We start from the raw sequence: 22,200 nt of genomic DNA on the forward strand, positions 1-22,200 counted from the left end.
GAAAATGAAGACTGCGTGTACCCATAGAGAGGCTCACATGTAGCTTTAGATGGGCGCCAGAAATGTAACAAACTGAAAACTGACTGCGTGTAAAGAAGTTGAGTCTGTAGGAAATGTTTGCATGAAACATATTCCTTGATATAATTATTTGAAAGCGCGGTGATGCTAGACTAGATGGATGTCAACACGAACAAAGCAACGATGAGCTACTCACATTTTCCCAGAGAAATGTCTGTGATTATTCCAAAAGAAACATCGCTTACGTTATTCCCGAAAACCAGGGCCAATATTCCATTATTTATTTCACCCCTCAAATGTTCGTTATTCTTATCCATTACAGGGATTCTTCTTCTTCAGTCCCCGTAGCTACGATAATAGAAACTTCTACAACCTTTCCTACACTATATATTACATTACTGACTTCTAACAACCTCTACTGAATAATAAATCCAGTTGGTAAGTCGCCCTAAGTCAACCATGTCTGTAAAATACTCAAATCGAAGAACTGAAAGGTTTGTTACTAACCAATCTTAATATTTGTGTTTCCTGAATACTAATGCATAGTCCTAACTGCAACAAACGAGTAAAAAAGGGCCCCAATGGTTCCATGTGCTCTGCTGGTATAACGTTTCAACATTGTTAAAGTACAAGCTGTTTACAATCTTTTTTTGTTTTGTTATTTTTCCGGTAACACAAGATGATCAGTCACGAATGATCAGTCTTTGAAACCTTAAAAGGTCGCAACCTTCGTACATGCAAAGCAACATGCCACCAGAAAGTTGTGGTAAACAAAACGTGCAAATCTAGCTGGATACAGATTGGGGTCTTTGGATATTTTTATTTTACGATCAGCGCTCGGTCATGCGATAGGCTGTACATAGCGCTTTCGTGTAAGAAATGTAGAAAACCTCAACCGATTTGAACAGAACACAAAATAATTGATTCAGCTTATCTTTGTAGGTCTGTTTCAGCGCGTATAAATAGCAAACGTGCAAAAACAATCCAATATCTTTTTTGTCGATCGTTCGACATGCTTTACTCGGACGTATACTGCATGGGATCTTCGGTTATTTTTTATTTCACGTAATCTAACGGAAGATCAGGGTTTATCTTTTTACCCGCCGTGAAAAATAAGGCATATCGGAGATTAGTCGTAAATCCAATATTTGTTTTGGAATGTCTAATTGTAGGTTCGTCGAAAGCTACCGCTGTGTACGTCACAAACCACAATAAGTTCTGTTTCAGCGCGTAAAAATATCAAACGTGCAAAAGCAATCCAATATTTTTTGTCGATCGTTCGTTTTTCTTTCACTCGGACGTATACAGGATTAGATCTCCGGTTATTGTTTATTTCATATTAGCTAACGGGCGATCAGAGTTAAATTTTTACCCGCCGCGAAAAAAGGCTGATCCCAAAGACGTCGTCAAGCCAATATCTTTTTTAATGACTGATCGCAGGTTTGTCGTTAGCAACCACTGCGTACGTCACGAGCCACAACACTGAAAGCAGCTGAAAGTACTGAAAGCCGTCGTACACAAACGTGCAAATCTACAAATCCAGAGGGATATAGAGCTCTTAGCAGGAGCCTGGCTCCTTTAATACCAGAAATCGAGAATTTTTTGATTTTCTTTTATTATTATCATTTAAACTAGTTGATTGTCAAGATATCAAACTTAAATGAAAGATATGCCTTTATGCGTAATATCAACAGGCCAACTAGAGGTTCTAAAAGGTGGATTTCCACTGACGCGTAATTTTTTAGGTGCGTTTACGTGCATGAAAAAATTTAGAGACAATGTATGAACGACTTGCGTACAGGTTTACGCAAGTCTTTCATACATTGTCTATAAATTTCTTCACGCACTTGAACGCACGTAAAAAAATTACGCGTCAGTGGAAATCCAGCATAAGCCTGTGCATAAAAATTCGTCGACACTAGTCGAAGGATCTCCTCAATATGAACTAGACTGCCGAATATCAAGAGTTGTATCTTGCATACAGCTGAACCTAGTAAAGAGCTTGCTGTTAACCAGGAACCCCCAGCACCTCTTTTACCGCCGACGTCCGTACGGGAATCGAGAAATATCTTGTCTAAATACCCGGTGCATTAACTTTTAAGGATAACAAATCAATAGTCAAACCTGTATTTTGACGGGCAGACTTGTAGACTTTGGATCGAGCCTTGTCCAACAGGCAGCGATTCACAACTGAAAGAGGAACTAAATTTGCATACTCATAGGCGGCGGAACAGGGGGACAGGGGGGGCCATAACCCCCTAAACAAAAACTTGGGGCTCCCTCTCCCCCCACGTTTTGGTGCCGAAAATACCGCGAGCGCAGCGTAAAATTGGTTTTTCAAGATATTCCGTCTCGTGAATGAGTTCAAACATCTTCGAAACGTCCTTGGAAGTCTTTGGGGAACATCGTGTATCTTCGGAAGAGTTCGAAAAACAATCGGAAACGTTCGTATGGCCTTCGAACAACAATCGGAGAATCAGGCCGGAATGTAACACTATCTAGGAGGATCTTGAGTTTGACCTTTCACCTCAATTTCCTGTTATTCAACTTCAATCGCTGACGAAAATTTGTATTAAAGCACAGGAAAGCTGAAGAGACTGAATATATATGCGCTATGTGAATTAAAAGGCAATAAAAAAATCATGATTTACAGCTCCAGAAACTAAGTGAGTAAAATGTAGTAGAAAAGTAAACATCGCTGAACTCATGTCTGACAGTTGCATTGATTTTTCCCTTTGCCAAAATTAGTGTAAGCTTATTTAGTATTATTAGTATCATTTGAATAATTAGTGTTATTAGTACCATTATTTTTGTTTGTAACAAAAATAACAAGGCCAAGTAAAAAAACAAGGCCAAGTAAAAAAACATACAAATGTCTCTCGTCCCCGCCCGCTTCATTTTTGGGGGCCGCCTCTCTTTTTTAAGCGATGGCGTGACATCGCTTTTATGCCATCGCACGATCGGTTCGTTTTGTCTGTTTGGCCCGATCGAACAGAAATCAAGTTTAACTTAACAAGAAATCGCCGCGTAAAACACAAAAGCAAAATACTTCTGTGCAGTTAGAATGGAAAACTACAATGTATGAACGAAAGAGACTTATTATATATGATGGAATCTATTAGATTGAGTAGACAAAAATTTCTAATTCTTAAAATACAAAGGGCCGCTGTGAGCAAGAGACCGTTTGACCTTAAAAGCTTGCTCGCGCGTATCGTATGTCGTTTATCCGTGATATCACACTGCAGTATAACGCAATCTTTGTTGAGACAACATAGGGAAATCTAAATAAATAATAAAAATATAAAATAAAGTATTACTGTTGTTCAATTGAGCAAATCTACGAAGAAAATGTATTATTTGCATCCTTGGTCTGTGAATTCATAACAACTGCGTTTATTTGAATTCCATCAGATCCTCGGACTATACTATTTATACAATCACTAACATTGCTTCTTATGTTAAAAAAAATGTAAGATGCAGTTGGATAACAGTCTTTTCGACACACAAGGTGTCAGCTACTATTATTTACTTTATGTTTTCCGCAAAATTATGTAAGACCCCTCGTGAAACGCCATCGCTTCTGCATGCATCGCGTGCCAGTTATTTATTATTTGTTATTGAAAAAGTTGGAAGGAACAAAAAGCAACAGGCGTTACTTTCACTTTGTACGTAGTTGAAAATTCTGTAAGACATGGCTTTTGTCTGTGTTTTAATACGAACTCACGCCAAAATTACTTAAATTACTTTGAAGAATTTATTTTGCAAGTTCGCTTCTGGTGAATTTGACGATGGAGGAAAAAGCATCGATATTTGAACAACACAGGTAATGAATGCAACAAAATAATAAATAAAAAATAACAAAAAAGCGCCCACCCGCTATCTTTTTAAGCGATGACGTGTAAGTAATGACGTCATCGCTTATTGCCATCGCACGACGGGTTATTTTATTCTGTTGTCTGTTTCGCACAATCGAACAAAATCAAGTTTAACTTAACAAGAAATTGCCGCGTAGAACACAAAAGCAAAATACTCCCGTGCAGTTAAAATGGAACACTACAATGTATAAACGAAAGAGACAAATTACATATGATGAGATCTATTGGATTTAGTAGACAGACATTTCTAATTCTTATAATATGAAGGTCGCTGTGAGCAAGAGACCGTTTGACCTTTCTCGCAGTTTAAAGGAGGCTTGCTCGCGCGTATCGTATGTCGTTTATCGGATATCACACTACAGTATAACGCAATCTTTGTTGAGACAACATAGGGGAATCTAAAAGAAAATAAAAACATAAAATAAAATATTACTGTTGTTCAATTGAGCAAATCTACGAAGAAAATGTATTATTTGCGTCCTTGGTCTGTGAATTCATAACTACTGTATTTATTTGAATTTTATCAGATCCTAACTATGCTATTTATACAATCACTAACATTGCTTGTTATGTTTAAAATATGTAAGCTGCAGTTGAATAACAGTCTTTTTCACGTACAAGGTGTCAGCTACTTTTATTTACCTTAAGTTTTTGACGAATTTTCTTAAAATAATGCAAGACCCCTTGTGAAACGTCATCGCTTCTGCATGCATTGCGTGCCATTTATTTATAGAAACCGGACGAGAAATATTGTTTTTAACTTGGCCTAAGAGGTCTTTTTATGAGTGTTATAATTAATATGTAAGTAAATTTGTAATTATATTTTAAATAGTGTCCACAAAAAGTAGACTTTTCTGCTATGTGTACCCTTTTGTCACTATAATCATGTTTAAATAAATTAAACATGTTTAAAATTCTACTTACACGTACAAGGCTCTGAACGATCTGGCACCTTCATACGTTCGAGATCTTCTTACACCATACACTCCATCTCGTCAGCTACGCTCATCATCTCAGAACCTTCTTTCTATTCCGCATTTTAATTTAAAATAATACAGCGCAAGATCTTTCTCCGTGGCAGCCCCACACTCAGGAATACTCTGCCTTCTGACATCAGGAACAGCTCCACAGTGTCCGTTTTTACACATAAATTTTTAAAAAACGTTCCTTTTTAAAAACATTTTTATAACTTTTTATCGATTTTTATATGTCTTGACATTTCAAGCATTTTTGCAACTTTTTAAACTATTTTTATATTTATTTTTATTAGTGTTTTAATATTTTTAAGGTTACTTTTGTAACGTGCTTTTGAATTTTAGGATATTGGCGCTATATAACTATGTTATTATTATTATTATTTTTATTATTTTTATTATTAATAAAAGGCATGGCAAATGATTCACAGCACTAGAAACTTATATTCGAGTCTTGTTCTGAGGCTTTCCAAGGATTCCATGATGGGGAAAGACGGAGAGAGACTGGTAAAGAAAATAATTCAGTTGAAAGAGCGTCTCTGGTGACTAGAATGGTTCAATTTCAAAACAATCTCGTTCCTAGAGTCCACGGACTCCACGGTCAGCGGTGTGGTCGCCGATTGTATCTCTGGGGAAATGGAATTTTGTCCCCAGAAATCTGGGTTTCTGTTTGTTGTGCGCATGCGTAGCTCTGAAACGGAAGTCAGAAGACAAGTCAAACCTTTACCCTTTCAATCTATACTTTGGCAACAAGGAAACATTGGATTAACGCCTTTTTAAACGAATTTATGATGATTTAAATCCTTTTTGAACAAATAGCTCGACGAAGAGCTGTAACAGGACGATAGGGCTGTTTAAAAACAGAATATGTGGGCTATTCGCGTCAGGAACAATAACAGATTCCGCTAAGTACCGAAATGTCTTTAAAACGGAGGCAATTTGTTTTCCCATGCATGTATCATCAGCACCATTTGGATTGAAGAACATTCCATATGTTTTTTAATGTGTCATCTTTGCATTATGTAGGCACGAAAATTTGTTATGAGTGGTATTGCTTCATATGTATGTTTTTTGGCCTTCTTTGCTCGCTTTATTGAAAAGCATGAGCAATTTCCAATTTCACATCACACGCTCTTCGTCTTCTTCTCTTTTAGTGTCGTCTAGTTGCATAAAGGAAGACCTCCAGCTGGAGAACTTGAGCCCATAACAGGGTGAGGTTTCTGGGATCAGGGATCAGAGCAATAGAGCATCAGAGCTGCAATCCGGGATCGAAACAATATTTTGAAGGTCAATAGTCACTGACTGCCAAACGGTAAGGAAACTGATCAGGCAAAGATGAATCGGTGGTGACCACTCATTAGTCTGTTTAAAGGGTATCGCCATCTTCGAGTGACCACGTTGTGATCTTCGCTTTCAGATCTCAGTAAAGGAAGCACCACATCGCCAGTAAGTGTTTATATGGCCGAGTATTACTGAGAATTGCCCTTATTTGAAATAGTTGTGATGTAAGCTCAAATAATGCTTTTAAGAGTACAGTTCCTTCTTGTCCAACAAAGCTGGCTAGTTATGGAAAACATTCTAGCCTATTGGTTAGTGCGTTGGACTTCGGATCGAGTGGTCCCCATTTGAGCCTGGCGGGAGTCAACATGTCCGTTGCTCTATTGGGCAGGAGTACGTTTATATAACTCAGGTACATACCTAAAGGGCATAATGCAATATGGACAATCAATTGACATTATAATAATAACTTTGCTTGAGAATAAGTCAAGTGAGTTCTCATACTTTTCAGTATGAAACACTGTTTTATGTTAACTTGTTATGTTTACTTACTTGTTGAAAGACCGATCGTGATGCATTTCGACCTTAACATGAAGCAAACCACTTAATCATGTGACAACGTACATCCAGGAGAAGGATTTTCCTTATTGAAACGTTACACACGAGGCTGATCATGCAGTGCAGATTTTCATTCAAGGAAGTTTTCAATCATATGAACCGTTGTATTTTACGCTTAGTCTTGCTAATTTGAAGTAGCAAACGAGCACACGGTCAGGTGTTCCCCACCCCTTACCCCCTTCACAAGAATAACTAATTTATTGATATTAATTAATTAATTAAAAGTTTACACTATAGCGCTTTAGAGGTTTAGGAGTTTAGCAGGCGACAGTCCACCAAACTATCAAAAAGTGAATTCTGCACTAAAAAGCATTTCACACACTGATATACCGCCGAGACCGACGTCGTGGCCACAACAACAGGGACCTTTCACAAGGCACAACAGCAACAAAAACGTCGTCAAACTGAAGGTTTTATGAGCATTACACCTTATCAATAAATGGCGGAACACGCGGAAGGGTTTGGGTTGAGTACATGAAAGCGAGGCGAGTGCGGCTTCACTTCGAACCAAAACAAAGCAAAGTATGGCGAATTGAAGTAGTATTTTTTAATTCTTGAATTATTTCGCACGATCCTCCATTTATGAATAATGTGTATGGAACGCTTTCTTAACACATGCTTTCAGATGCCCAACTCGCTAAATTCTCGGCCGAAGGAACTTTGGGCTGAGTGTAAAATGGCGGTTTTTTTTTTTAAATTTCCGGGGAAAAGTACAACCTTAGAAATTATACTCAAATTTTTGAAAAAAGAATTCCCAAAAAATTTAGTTCTGTTTGATTTTGCTCTTTCGGAATTTTCGGTTGAATGACTGCATTGGAATCTTTCCCAGAAAATTTCTGTACTATTTTCTCTTGTTCCGACATTTCCGGAATATTTGGACGAATTAACACCTGGATGGAAAGCACCCCAGATGTCGCCATTAATTCGCCACTTAACAAACGTGAAGAAACCTGGGTCGCGTCTCAACTCGCAGTGGCTTGTGGGATAGTTACTGGGCATGAAACAAAAGATGAGAGGCTAGTGACCTTCCCACAAGCGACTACGAGATAAGATTTGCCCCAGTTTTCTCCTCGTCTCTAAAGCGACGTATTGGTAGGCTTTTGTACATTATGCTTTTGTTTCCTCACTAAAATGCTCCATTTTCCCCACTAAAATGCTCGGTCTCCCCCAAAAAAGTCACTAAAATGCTCGAAGAATGCTCATTACAACAACAACAACAAAACTTTATTTTACCCTAAATATTTACAAAAGGAAAAACATATATATATGATAAATGAATAATTAAGGGTCTGGCTGCCTGAAATAACTAAAGAGTTAAAAAGGGCAGGCAGCCAGTGTTACAATTATGAAAATACAAATTGAGGTCGGTAAAAACACACAAAAAAACACAGAACATTACAGTGAGCAAAATGAAAAAAAAGAAAATAATATATTAATTAAACGGGTTTTTTAATTAATTTCAAAGTTTTTAACGTGGTGTTAACTGTTAACACTTACAAAAACGTACAAGTGTTGCAAGTAACAACAACTTATACCAACCGACTACCAACCTCGTCCCCAGGGCGCTTTTCCCTTCCCTGGGGACGAGGTTGAACTTATACAAGTTCATAAATACAGCCAAAAAAACATAATCCTCAAAATCATCCACGAGTCTAAGTACATATGGTAGTTGACTTTCTCTGGAAAGTTATTTGTTGTTGAATTTTGAGTTTTAGTTTTCATTTTTTCTAAAAAATTTAATTTCTTTTTTATTTTCTCGAAAAAAAAAAATTTCCGGGAAAATGCCACTAAAATGCTCGAATAACGCTCAATGCTTTTGCCTCACTAAAATGCTCGAAAAAATGCTAGCATAATGTACAAAAGCCTACGTATTGGTGCTTAATTCGATCCCCACCCCAACATGTGTTATGCTGTGTTATGAAGCACTCAGGAAAAACTCAGGAAAGTGAACACCCTTCTTAAAACCTCAGCTACGCGCCTGTCTTGTCACCTTCTTGAGTGTTTTAGCACAGAAAATCAGGATAAATCAAAGTTAGGTTTCCTTCATTAGTTACCTTGTTATAAGAAATTAACGCTTTCCTTAATCAAGGGCTTTGAAATTAACGCATCTTAAATTAACGCTAGTTGGAGGGGAAGTTTCCTTTGAATAAAGGAAATTAACGCCAGGGAGGGATCAAATTTTCCAAATAAAAAAAATTAACGCGTTTTTTGTCTCTAAAGTTGTTTTGGCTGCTATAATACATTGTACAAGACTGAAAAAAGTGTACAGAAAAGAGAAGGATATTGTTTCCCAGTTCCAATATGTGTTCTGACAGTGTCCAGTATTTGAAATGATATTTCTGGGAAATTAACGCTCCAGTTAAATCACATTGCGAAAATTAACGGAATTTTGAGAATTCGGGTTAATTTCATGGAGCGTTCATTTCCAATATTAAGGTAACTAGTACTCAATAGTAAAACAAAACAGCTCTTTTCTTTTTATTTGCCTTTTCAGGAACTGACGCGAGATCTGCACATAAATCTTGGAGAGTGTTTTCCCGTTTACATCAGTGTTCAGTATGAATTCAACATTTCTTATTCTTTTTTACTTTGTTAACTGTGTCGTATTTTCTAGCGTTCTCGTGGGATAAGACCGTGTATTATGCACAGTATTTCTTCCTCATTTATTACATACTATTTTAGCTTATTTTCTACAAGATATTCACTGAAAAAACGAAAAATTTGAGAAAAACGACGTATTATTGGCATCTATCATTATACAACGTTATCCTCCTCTACCCCCCCCCCCCCGCCCCACACACACACAAACTATGCCGATCTGTATTCACATGTTAAACAGCCGTCTATATAGTATTATACGGCTTGTTTACCACAAAAGGAAGTGTCCCACCAAAACATCAATCCGAAGCAACTAAAGTTATTTGGTTATGCAATCAATATTCTTACGATTAATGGTGCCCTGTAGTTTAGGTGGGGCCTAAACTTGAATTGAGTACGAGCAGTCTCGTATAAAGACAGAAGCATGACACAGTCACAAACTGACTGGAGAAGAGTTTACACTATGCAAAGCGGATCCGTTTCTTAAAATCTGTACGTAAAAATTACCCGTTTCGGGTTACTTTTCACCTAACCATCACTAAAATCATACAAACAAGTTCGTGAAATATCTTCCATTCATAGCCTGTGAGCAGAAGTCTCCGCTTTTCTTTGCTCACCAATAAATGTATAAAACACTAAAATGATGATTTCAGTTAACGAAAATTAAACATTACTCAATGATTGCCCAGTAGTTCACATGATTGGCCCTCTTAGGGCAAGAAAAATGATTTAAAAAATGAAAAAAAACAAACACAAAAAAACAGCAGCTTGACAATTCAACTACACTCCTGGACTTTGATAAGTAAAATCTTTCGCCAGTTATCTTGACTTTCTAGACTGAATATGTGAGAAATGTCGACTTGTTTTACTGCCCAGACACACACGAGGAATAAATGTTGTCATTTCCATGTCGGACTTTGCTTCAATCAAGTTAGTCGATGGGCTTTGACATGATTTTCTCATTTAAAGTTTCGTCACATCACGGAACATCGTGACTTCCGACGTCTACCTGAAAGACAACATCATAAATTAAAATAACGCTGCTGTAAGCGAACACTGTTTACTTTGACGCATCTTAAATCTCGGTTATAAGTAAACTATTTCAGAAAATAAGAGAATAAGAGACGGGTACTGAATTATCCTCTTTTGAAATTTATGCACTGAAGATAAACCAAAAAGTATCTTAAAGACATTTTGACAAAGTTTGCTTGACATCTCTCAAAGTGAAATACAAATGTTCGTGGCTAGTCTGACGCAGCGTTTCGTGCCAAGGGACTCTTCAGAGACCTTTCTGCTTTCAACGAACGAACATTTGTAATTCACTGAAACTGTCAACTTCTTCTGTCAATCTCTCAAAGTGTCATCAGTTTTTCATATGCGCTTGATTCTTTGGAAATCTTAATATCAGGGATAAAGAAGTCTCTGCCGAGATGAAGGCATGACATTTTGCCCCCAATCTAATAATGTATAGCGTAATGCGGTACGAGTTTTACCCAACTTTTGACCCACTCTCAAATTGCTTTTGCGCCTTAACAGCTGTGCAGTGATTTCTTGTACTTGCAATAAAAGCTGTAGGATAAGATTAATAATATTTATCGGCGAAAATGTTTGCTCTGAAGTGTTTACAAGTTTCGCAAATTACACTTACCTAAAGGATTTTAAAAAATGTTGTGTGATAATTTAAAGTTTCACCGGTACCAATGTTAAAAACCCAAATTATGAATCAGCAATAATATAATTATTTGAAATGAATATATGGAATTCATATATTTGTACTGCGGATATACATTTTAAGCAAATGAAGGATCATCGCAGTAATGTACTCAACTTTAGCAGATGAGAAAAGCAAGCCTGAAAAAAATTCAGGCTTGAACGGGAATCGAACCCATGACCTCTGCGATACTAGTGCAGCGCTCTAACCAACTGAGCTATCAAGCCAACTGGGAGCTGGTCACTTGTGAGTTCGTAATATACCCGTGGATGGAGAAGATATGAAATGAATATATGAAATTCATATATTTGTCCTGCGGATATACATTTTAAGCAGATGAAGGATCATGAAGGATCAGTTGGTTAGAGCACTGCACTAGTATCGCAGAGGTCATGGGTTCGATTCCCGTTCAAGCCTGAATTTTTTTTCAGGCTTGCTTTTCTCAACTGCTTAAGTTGAGTACATTACTGCGATGATGCTTCATTTGCTTAAAAAAATATAATTATTATTTTAAATTTTAAAACTAACAATCAAATAAATATGCAAGATCATATGAGAAGTAATGAAACACTGTGCTTCCCAGCCAGCAGCTCCAATCCTGGATCCAGCTCAGAAGTCAGATCAGCAACAATATTGTAAATTTTAAAACAAACAATTAAATAAATAAGCATGATCTTATGTGGAATATTTAGGCATTATAATTGTCTCACTTATTTTTAAAATTGGAAAAATACGTCCATGAACTTTGCAAAACAATTATCAAGAGCAGTTGGCATTATTTTCTAAAGATCGCTTTTTTCTTCCTTTCAAAACTCATAAATAATTCATAAAAAAAATACAAAAGAACCTAATGTTTAATGAGCGTCTTTATATCTGATAAAGACACGGCTAAACTTTACGTCCGATTTTCTAGGCCAAAATAGCCCCAAGAATGAGTTGATCTACATCAGAAGATTTTGGACATGTTCAATAAATTCGCAGTTGGTACACTGCTGCTCATTTATTAAACATTAAATAAATTTGACATTTTTATACAATTATATTACTCTCTAGTCTATCCTTTTTAACGTATGGGCTGTTGTTGTTTGGAACACTTATGAAACCTCTTCAATTCGTTTTATTTTTCTTCAAAAGTAATGAGGATCACGACAAACCACGAAGCCCTCTCTCTTCAGTGCTCTAAAAATATTAAATTATTTGGTTCTTTTTATTTATTTATATACCTATTATGTAGTTAATTGTAGTTTCGTGTTTGAATTTTACACCATTTCCTTTCTATAAAAATTGACAATTTCTTTTAACTGGTATCTCAGTGCAATTGTAATACAAGAAAAGCATAAAAAATTCCATTATATGCCTGAGGGAACAAGTTATGGCTAATACAATCTAAGATATAAAGGGTAAATTGTGTGGAATTGTATAGAAGAGGAGTTAAAACAGGAAAACTTCAAAGTTTTCAAAACTTGATCTTCAAGATCGAGTAGTCGTAACGGATACAGCAGGCAAAAATCAAGAATACAATCTCCCTTTCCAGGGCGGCGCACCCACAACGAGAAAAAAAAAAATTCGCTGTTTCAACTTCAACACATTTTCCTATGTATGGTAAAAAAAAATAATAATAACCTTTATTCTTCTCAAGATAAAAATACTTATTTTTCACATGGCTCGTTTTCCTTTGTTCTTCCAGGCTGATTATATTGAATAAACCCCGCTAATTAGCAACTGTCTGAAAAGCTGGGGGCGGCTTTGATGGTAACAGGGGAGAGCGGGGCTGATATCTAATATTCCCCTAGGGGATTATTAAGGTTGATAATCCCCTAGGGGAATATTACGATAATATTCCCCTCGTAGCAAAGCCACAAGCCTCGCATTACAAACAATCGCAACTTTACTTTAATAACGTTATGATTTATTTTACCTTGACTGTTGTTACATTTTAAATACTACTGAGCAATTGCTTAATTAAAAACACGAGAAATGTGTTTCGGTACTCATGCCTCGACGTTTGCTCTTTTTCAGAATTCCGTTGCAGTTCAATCCGTTCGGTTGCTAACACACTCCAAACATTCAAACACCAAAAGGTTACCTTTTTTAGTGTTCTTCGGGATCCTTTCACTGTTCCTGACCAGCAGCTCTTTAATTTGTCATCTTCGACGATTATATCTCTAGCCTCTTCGACGTTTTCTTCCCATTTGTTTCCGCCTGGTTAAAGCTAACCAACCCTTCTGTCGCCTCCTAAGTGCTAAACTGAGCGTTTTCGCAGTCCTCTTCGAGATTCTTTGAGGATAGCAATTTCTCCAAGTTATTGCCTGGATTTGTCGAAAAATAAGAACTTTCCTTCGCAGACTCTCTCACCTCTGCCAACTTTGCAGTAAAGTGGTGAAAAAAGGTGGTTACAAAGTTGTCGGAACTATCAGGCAATTACAAAATCCCAATGCGTACTTTCGGAATCTTTAATCTATTGTTAAGCTTGTTTAGCAAGCATATTGATTGTTTTGGTCGGCGTATTAAAAACGAAAAAATAACCTGTTTATTATAAAATTTAACAATGTGGAAACCCCAGTGCGTCTTTTCGGAACCTTTTTCCTGTTGTTAAGTGTGTGTCGGGAAAAACATTTCAGCGCATTTCAGCGCACCTACCTCAAAACAACGAAGAAAAAAATCTTTCTTATTGTTTGGGCCACTGTTGATACCTCGCCCATGTGAAAAATAAGCAGGTTATTTTTAGGCACCTCGGCGATATGTGATTTATTCACATATCCCCTCGTTGCCTAAAAATAACCCTTACATATCTTAAAAATATACAGAAAGATAGGAAAACTAGATGTTATATTAAAAAATTAGCCTATTTACAAATATATTTATGTTTCATATTTGTTTTGTGCGTGTGTTTATCTCTGGGGAGGGGGGGGGAGGGGGAAACTTGGTATTTAAATCAACCTTTCTTCTTCAATTTATCAGATCAGCTACCCGGCTAGGTTAGCTTCTATGGATATTTTTGGTGGGATTTTACCAGCTAACGTCTTGTTATTTTTTTACTATAATATTATGTAAGCTGAAGGTAAATAAACGTCCGACTCGCGTGTTTTCCCTAACTTGTTACAGCTACAGTATTTGTATCTGGCTATTAATGGAATACCTGTTTGAGTGGAGTCATCTCCGACTGTTCTTCTTCCTGAAGATCAAATAAGAATAATAAATATTAAAAATCACTGAAGAGCCCGAGTCTGTGCGATGTAGTAACAAAAGATAAACTCAGTTAAGGAAAGGGTTTCATAAGTATTGTTTTTCTCATAGCCAAATGAAGTGGTTTTTTTTTTAAGTTGTTCCTTACTATTTTATGCGTCGATGCCTGTGAGAAGCAAATCAATCCGAGAAACATCACAAATGAAAAGAAAAGACAATCTAAATTCGTCAAGTTGTAGCATATTAAATGTAAATACAATTTTAACTAATTAAAATAACTAAGTAAAATTAGTTATGGTACCCAAGATATTTTTAAACTTCGCAAATTATACTGGCCTGACTTTTCTGCAACTTAAAAAAAAACGAACATCGAATATCACGAGAACAATAATTCACACTGAAATTAATCTATCAACTTTATTGGTCTCAAAATTTTACAATAAAAGAAAAGGACCAAAAAGGAATTGCGCGAACGGGAAAATAGTTACCCATGCGAGGCGCAACCCTAAAAACTAAAAAGAATGGCGATAAAAATCTATTGATTATTTGATCAATACGTATCTGTACTTTTTAACTAGACTCTTTGTCTCCCAGTGTTTTGATGGTGTTGTTTCTGTGGATCAGACGAGAACAATGGCAAGCAAGTATTGAAAATTTAGCCAGGGAAGGAGAAGGAAGAAAAGGCACATTTTGTTTTCAAGATGATAGGGGAAAATGGCAGAAAGATGACGAAAGGACTTATGGTGGAATTAACGCGTGTGATTTCCCATACTTGTTTCAGCTACCGTATTTGTATCTGGCTATTACTTGAATACCTGCTCGACCATGAAACATCGGCAGCATCGGCAGCATCGGCAGCAGAGGTTCTTCTGTTAACATCGGCAGCAGACGTTCGTCTTCTTCCTGCAGATCAAATACAACCAATTAGTATTAAGGTGGCTCCGTAGTTATTCCGAGTGCACTTTCTTCGGCTTCAACACGATGGCAGTTAAAACTTTGGGAAAACTTCCGCCTATCATTCAGCAATTATATGATTTTATTGATTTAACTGAAGAAAAAAACATTTTCAATATTATCGCCGCTTAACTGGACCCCACTCTTTGGACAAAACCACATCCTGTAAAAATGTTTTGCTGACGGGCTCAGCTTACTTGTTTTAGGAAAATCTTTGGAGTAGAACAGTGGAAATACTAAAGTCATTTAACATGACGAAGGTCAGTATAAAAACTTATTATAGAATGTTAGAGCCGAATTTACATGACGTAATATTTGCGTACTTTTGCTCCAACAGTTTTTCCTGAAACTGAGATGAGATCGTATGTATTAAGTAAATATAAGTTGATTAAAGAAATTAAGGAAAAATACATCATCAATTTTTTTTTAATAGATGCGATTTTGTCGAAAAAGAGGAGTCCAGTTTAACGCCAGTAACATTAAAATATTATTCTCCAGGAAAATATACCATGCTATATATATCATACTAAATGATACGCGGAATTTTCTCCAAAATTTCATAGTTATCACGTCAAGGCCGAAAAACGTTATGACGCAAAGTTTGACATGGACAAGTGCGCTCGGAATAACTACGGAGCCACCTCAACATACCGAAGAGCCCGAATTTAGCCGATATAAAAGTTATGGTTTAGATGATGGAAAGCCTATTACGTTTATATAGCTACCAAAGATGAACATAGGTAACGAAGGGTTTCATATTTAAGCATGAGAGGACTTTTTCCGTGTTTACATAGCCTCATCTAAACACGAGGGGGGTTGGGAGAATTCGAGACAGTTATGCAAACCCGAGACGCAGTCGAGGGTTTGCATAACTTTCGAGAATTCTCCCAACCACCCGAGTGTTTAGATGAGGCTATGTAAACACGGAAAAAGTCCTCTATTGCTTTTATAAAATATCTTTTCAAAAATAATTCGAAAAATGAAGAGGATTTGGTTTATTTTCTTCTTGATTAAAATAGATTTTCTCAAAACGCGCGTTTGACAATACATGAACCAATCAAAATTCGTGTTATAAAAGTTCAAGTAAAATTTGTGGCGAACAGCGCCGTGTCAACGAAAGCGATTCCACGTAAACCTTGCAGAAAAATACGGAAATTTTGGCAAAAACTAAAAGAAATGCTAAAAAATACGGCTCTGTAAGGAAAGAACTTCAAGATGAGGAGTTCATTTAAGCTGGAAATGAATGCGACTGTGCTTTTAAAAACACTCTTGCAAGTGAAGTGAACTTGCCTGAATGATTTGGCAGCCCGATAACACGGTTGAAATGTCTCATCGTGTCTTGTGAAGTTTTACTGGATAATTAGGAATCAAAGCACAAGCAGCGGATCTAGCGAGGTCGGTAGCAATGGTATGCATTTATTGTACGGTCAATTGTTCAGATAGCGATCTAAACGATTCCAGTTTATTCTACTAGCTGTCGTTTCCTCCGTCTTTTTAATGTGCTTCAAGCGGAGAATAAACCTCAAATTCTGCTTTGGTTTATTTTCATTCTCTCCTTTTCTCCAATCCCATTTTGAATGAAAAAAAAATTGCTAATGTAACAGTAGAATTTTTACGCTGAGAAAATACATTTTGAGCGTCATTTTTATCGCATTTTAAGCAGATCTGCCGGCAAAAAGATTTACAGTTTGTAGCATATTGTTTCGTTTGCGTTGACCTATAACTTTTTTATAAAATTTGAAACGATCTCTGACTTAAAAACTTTAAAAAATACAAGCTTTCGGCTGTTTGAACTACAGCCTTCGACGGGTAAAATGTAAAACGGTAAAATATGCAGTGTGTGAAGTTGCGAAATAAAAATGCTAATAACTAAGAATATTTGTTAAAAAGAATGCGAAATAAAAATGCTAATAACTAAGAATATTTGTTAAAAAGAATGTTGTACTGTCCAGGTAGAAGACAGGAATTGTTATCCGCATTGGGAGTTAGCTTCGAATGCCACGCTTCCAACGTTTTTCTTGTTCTAAAGCCGCCTTTGTCAATGACAGATGCATTATCAAAGTCAATCGCGTGATTGTTGGACCAGACGTGATTGGCAATTCTTGAACCTTTTGCCGCGGTTTTTACATTTCTCAGGTGTTCTTTTTTCCTGGTGTTGAAGGCTCTGCCCGTCTCACCAATGTAACACCATGAACACTCAGAACAAGGAATTTTATAGACAACGTTTGTCTGCGATTCCAAAGAAGGTCGAAATTTTGGAGCCGGGAACTGTTGTTGAAGGGTGGTCAGTGGTTTGTTTACTACTGTGATATCGTGCTTTTTGAGGACACGGGTCAGAGGTTCTGTTACGCCTTTAATGTATGGTAGAGAAGCGAATGACTTGTGTGATTCGGGCGCCTCGACCATTTTGAAGAATGTTCCAACAAGTTCCTCCGGGGACAGCACTGTCGAGGGTCGGGTTTTGTTAGACTGGATGTTTTTAATGAACTTCGATGGGTAACCATTAGATTCAAGTGCTGAATGAACTTAACCGTGTTCATTCAGCACTTGAATCTAATGGTTACCCATCGAAGTTCATTAAAAACATCCAGTCTAACAAAACCCGACCCTCGACAGTGCTGTCCCCGGAGGAACTTGTTGGAACATTCTTCAAAATGGTCGAGGCGCCCGAATCACACAAGTCATTCGCTTCTCTACCATACATTAAAGGCGTAACAGAACCTCTGACCCGTGTCCTCAAAAAGCACGATATCACAGTAGTAAACAAACCACTGACCACCCTTCAACAACAGTTCCCGGCTCCAAAATTTCGACCTTCTTTTGGAATCGCAGACAAACGTTGTCTATAAAATTCCTTGTTCTGAGTGTTCATGGTGTTACATTGGTGAGACGGGCAGAGCCTTCAACACCAGGAAAAAAGAACACCTGAGAAATGTAAAAACCGCGGCAAAAGGTTCAAGAATTGCCAATCACGTCTGGTCCAACAATCACGCGATTGACTTTGATAATGCATCTGTCATTGACAAAGGCGGCTTTAGAACAAGAAAAACGTTGGAAGCGTGGCATTCGAAGCTAACTCCCAATGCGGATAACAATTCCTGTCCTCTACCTGGACAGTACAACATTCTTTTTAACAAATATTCTTAGTTATTAGCATTTTTATTTCGCATTCTTTTTAACAAATATTCTTAGTTATTAGCATTTTTATTTCGCAACTTCACACACTGCATATTTTACCGTTTTACATTTTACCCGTCGAAGGCTGTAGTTCAAACAGCCGAAAGCTTGTATTTTTAAAGTTTTTAAGTCAGAGATCGTTTCAAATTTTATAATATGTTGTATCCTGGCTGCGGTCCTTCAATATTTTCACATATAACTTTTTTCTAATAAAGAATGTCTTGTAGGGAATTTTATGGTAGTACTTAAATGCAAAAATTTACTTGAATATTTTGTTGTATATTTTGTCGTTCGCTTGAGCTCCCTCCAGGAAAAGCGCTGTGGTTCTTCTTTCCTTTGCTTTTTTTCCTCGGGCTCATGTGGGAAGAGAAAGCCGGAACACATATCCAAAATTTGGTATTGTTTTCCATTTCTTTAATATCGTACTTACTTTGCAAGTCTTTTTGGCAGTTTTACAATGTTTTTAAATTGTGCTGGGAAACACAGAAAGCGTGACGTCACAACCGTGTTTACATACTCTCATCTAAACTCACCTTTCGACCAATGAAAGCGCGCATACTATCTTAATTATTTTATAAAATGTATTGTTTCTTAATGCCAGATAAGTGTTGTTTACAATTTATTCCTTATCATGTTTTGCAAGTTGATGCCTGTGAGACTTTTTGAAAAATCAAAACGACCCCAGGAACATCAAAGTGTAAAGGAAAGGAAAACATAAATTTTCTCTTATAGCGTAATAGAAATCAATGATCGCATGCAATTAGTTACCCATGATATTGCAAAGCTTCGCAAATTATACTCGCCAGAAATGATATTCCTGCCATTGATCTGTTTGGTCTTGATCTTTCTGGTATTGTTATTTCTGGTATTAATGTTTCTGGTCCTGTTGAACAGTTGAGAACAATGGTAATTAAGTATCAAAAATTGTACCTGACTTTTCCTCAGTTATTTCTTATTGACTTTGTTGAATGTAATCAAGGAAGCGGAAGGACACAAAAGGAGAGGGAAGGGAAGAGGAAGTAGATCTTGTTTTTAAGATGATGATGGTGTTTTCCTACTAAACTGTCTCAAAAATTAACAATGAGGTAACAAGCGCGGTTTTTTCGACTTTTTTGCTTGTTTACAAGCGAAAGTAGGAGAATAACAGTTATGTGGGGCAAATTTCGGAACCACTTTCTTGTTAACTCTCAAGGGACTTTTTTAATTTCTCAAGGGACTGTTTTAATTTCTCAAGGGATTACTTTCCGCTGTGGGTGATCACTTGCGATCTCGTGGAAAAAACGTGACTTGTCACATTTACAAACGTTATATAACAATTTTAAAAGTGACATGTCAGCTTTCTTATCTCAACGCACGTGTGTCTGAAAGGCGATCTATAAAAAGCGTCGCACAAACAATGGATTGCGTAAGTAACGCTAAAACACGAATAAATAATCACTAGCACTTACATCGTTTAAAAATTACAAACGTCAAAAATAAACCATACCAAAAAACTCGCTCTTTTCAAAGATATTATTGAAGTTAAAACAAATGCAAGAGATGGGGGCTTCTTTTAGCTTAGGAGCGGTTAAAAATTAGGCCAAATTTGGTCGCTATTTCGTCATCAGCCTAGGTCGTTAGGGACGTGACCTCGCGTTGACAGCAATGTTGCATGAATCGGCCTTACAATATGCGATCGTATCTACGCAGTTCGAGTGGAATTTCAGTCAAAGACAGCAAAATTCTTTCGTATTTCATCTTCAAATATAATTCGAAAGCATTCACTGTATATATGGCTTTTGTTTAATCCTTCTTAAGCCCACGAAGAAGCTGTCTTGATATCCGACCCTCGCAGAGCCTAGACAAAACGCAGCTTGAGTGTATCGATTTGTTTACGTCGCAATTATATGCGCAATGTTTTCTCCGACAGTAGTCGGAAATATCCGTATTTTTTCGTGCTTTTTCGTGGAGCAATCGTAACGATACGGCCTTGAACACATTGAACAGCGGTCTACCTATAACAATTCAAATATGGCGTCGCAAAAACAAAGCGTCGAACGCATATTTTGCTGTTTCATTTGCTAATTTCGCTGCCGTAATCGACTGCCTCGAAAGGTCCTTGCAATTTTAAAGTATAGAATTGTCAGATCTCGGTGAAATTTGCACTGTTTATTTGTGTAATGTTGAGAAATATGTGTATAAATACCCGGCGCGGACGAGCCATTTTTGACAAAATTATATGGCTGCATTTCCTCCGCGAAGATAGGAAATTGTTAAACTAAACTACAAAGCAACTGTAATGATAAGTTCGAAGAACAATGCACAGGATAAACCTTCGACTCATACTTCATGCAAAAAAGTCGGTATCTCGAAGAGACTTTGATTCTACGAGCTAATACAATGAGGAGCAGTGTAACAAGAGAGCGAGTAGTCGGACGGTTTATGAAGATACTGTAACGGATACAGCAGGCAAAAATCAAGAATACATTCTCCCTTTCCAGTGCGGCGCACCCACAACGAGAAAAAAAAAAATTCGCTGTTTCAACTTCAACACATTTTCCTATGTATGGTAAAAAAAAAATAATAATAACCTTTATTCTTCTCAAGATAAAAATACATATCTTAAGTTACATTAAATATATGAAAAATATACAGAAAGATAGGAAAACTAGATGTTATATTAAAAAATTAGCCTATTTACAAATATATTCTTAAATCTATCCGAATTTATTTCCGAGAGAAATAAATTCTAAAGCTAACTTGCAGTCAGTTTTATATTTGTATCTTCCCGAACCCTTAAAGAAACTGGAATTTCAAAATGCCTAGTTTTGCGACGCGAAGCCTGCCTTCTTAGTTTGCATGCAGATCGTGAGCGATATACAGACAAGATTTGTTCTAGTATGTATGTTGATGTAAAATTGCGACTGTTGCTTGAATAAATCTAGAGATATACGCTGCTAAAGTTTAACTAAAATCACAACTTTTGTCATGCCACTGCGGCGATTTTTTGAGGGGTGGTCTGTTCTCGAAAAAAATAAAGTGGAATGACAAACGCGAGTGGAATAAAGCCCGATTCCCTCTATGGCGCGCACCTGCAGGGAATCATGGTAGTTGTATTCATCAAACCATGCACGAGACTTAGAAACGATGAATACAACTACCGTGATTCCCTGCAGGCGTGTGCCATGGAGGGAATTGGCCACTGTTTTATTAAAAACACCTAAGGAATTGCAATATTTGAACTTCCCAGCTTTTCTCGCTGTTGCGTTCACCTACCATATTTGTGGTCCATGGTATATGAGCTCAACTACCATGGCCTGTAAACCAATCGAAACTCAGGAATTGCAATATACCATGGCTAGTTTTTAATAATAGGCATTAGCATAAACCAGCGGCTGTCTATTTGCAAAGCGCTCGATCTGATTAGCTACGCAAGTGCCTCCTATCGATCGATAGACGGCGTTATGATAAAACAATTAGAGGGCTCGCTCTTGGTTTCTATCGACTTGGCGGGGGGCTTCGCCCCTCGCCAACTAACAGACGATAGAAACCTCGAGTTTGCCGTCTAATTGTTAAATAGAATGCCGTAGGGAGTATTTTTAGACGACAGTTCCCGCTAGGCGAAGTAGTTACAGAAGTAGCTTCCTCTGACATTTTTTCGTTAACTGAAGATAAAAGGAAGTTACTCTCCTATGTCACAAAGAAGCCATTTACACAGCGATTTACACAATCATACCTTTGGATTATGTCACATGACACCACTTACCATGTGAAAAACCATTTTTTTTTTAATCCCCGTCGATTTTCAGATGTAGAAGCACTTCTCATCGAG

The 22,200-nt window shown here is 37.1% G+C and overlaps 1 protein-coding gene and 1 non-coding gene across 6 annotated transcripts in view; both read right to left on the reverse strand.

The window, feature by feature from the left end:
• LOC144652231 (uncharacterized) overlaps positions 1 to 22,200 on the reverse strand; it is a 137,853-nt gene that overhangs the window by 90,836 nt on the left and 24,817 nt on the right. The window contains exons 15-19 of one of the 5 annotated variants that reach the window (XM_078512241.1): positions 19,193 to 19,272; positions 15,074 to 15,161; positions 14,825 to 14,871; positions 14,212 to 14,247; positions 9,218 to 10,370 (exon numbers count right to left, since the gene is read on the reverse strand). The exons of 1 other annotated variant lie outside the window; for it this stretch is intronic. In XM_078512241.1, coding sequence (XP_078368367.1) covers positions 10,341 to 10,370; positions 14,212 to 14,247; positions 14,825 to 14,871; positions 15,074 to 15,161; positions 19,193 to 19,272 — 281 coding nt within the window. In that variant the 3' untranslated portion in view covers positions 9,218 to 10,340. Of the gene's footprint in view, positions 1 to 9,217; positions 10,371 to 14,211; positions 14,248 to 14,824; positions 14,872 to 15,073; positions 15,162 to 19,188; positions 19,273 to 22,200 lie in introns of those variants that run through there. 3 more of the 5 variants (XM_078512243.1, XM_078512244.1, XM_078512240.1) reach the window with 3 other exon arrangements.
• Positions 11,226 to 11,299, reverse strand: Trnat-agu (transfer RNA threonine (anticodon AGU)). The gene has a single exon. It is a non-coding gene; the product is annotated as a tRNA-Thr (tRNA).

The sequence above is a fragment of the Oculina patagonica genome, chromosome 4 (assembly GCF_052425735.1).
Source record: "Oculina patagonica isolate OP01 chromosome 4, crgOcupat, whole genome shotgun sequence".
Lineage (NCBI taxonomy): Eukaryota > Metazoa > Cnidaria > Anthozoa > Scleractinia > Oculinidae > Oculina > Oculina patagonica.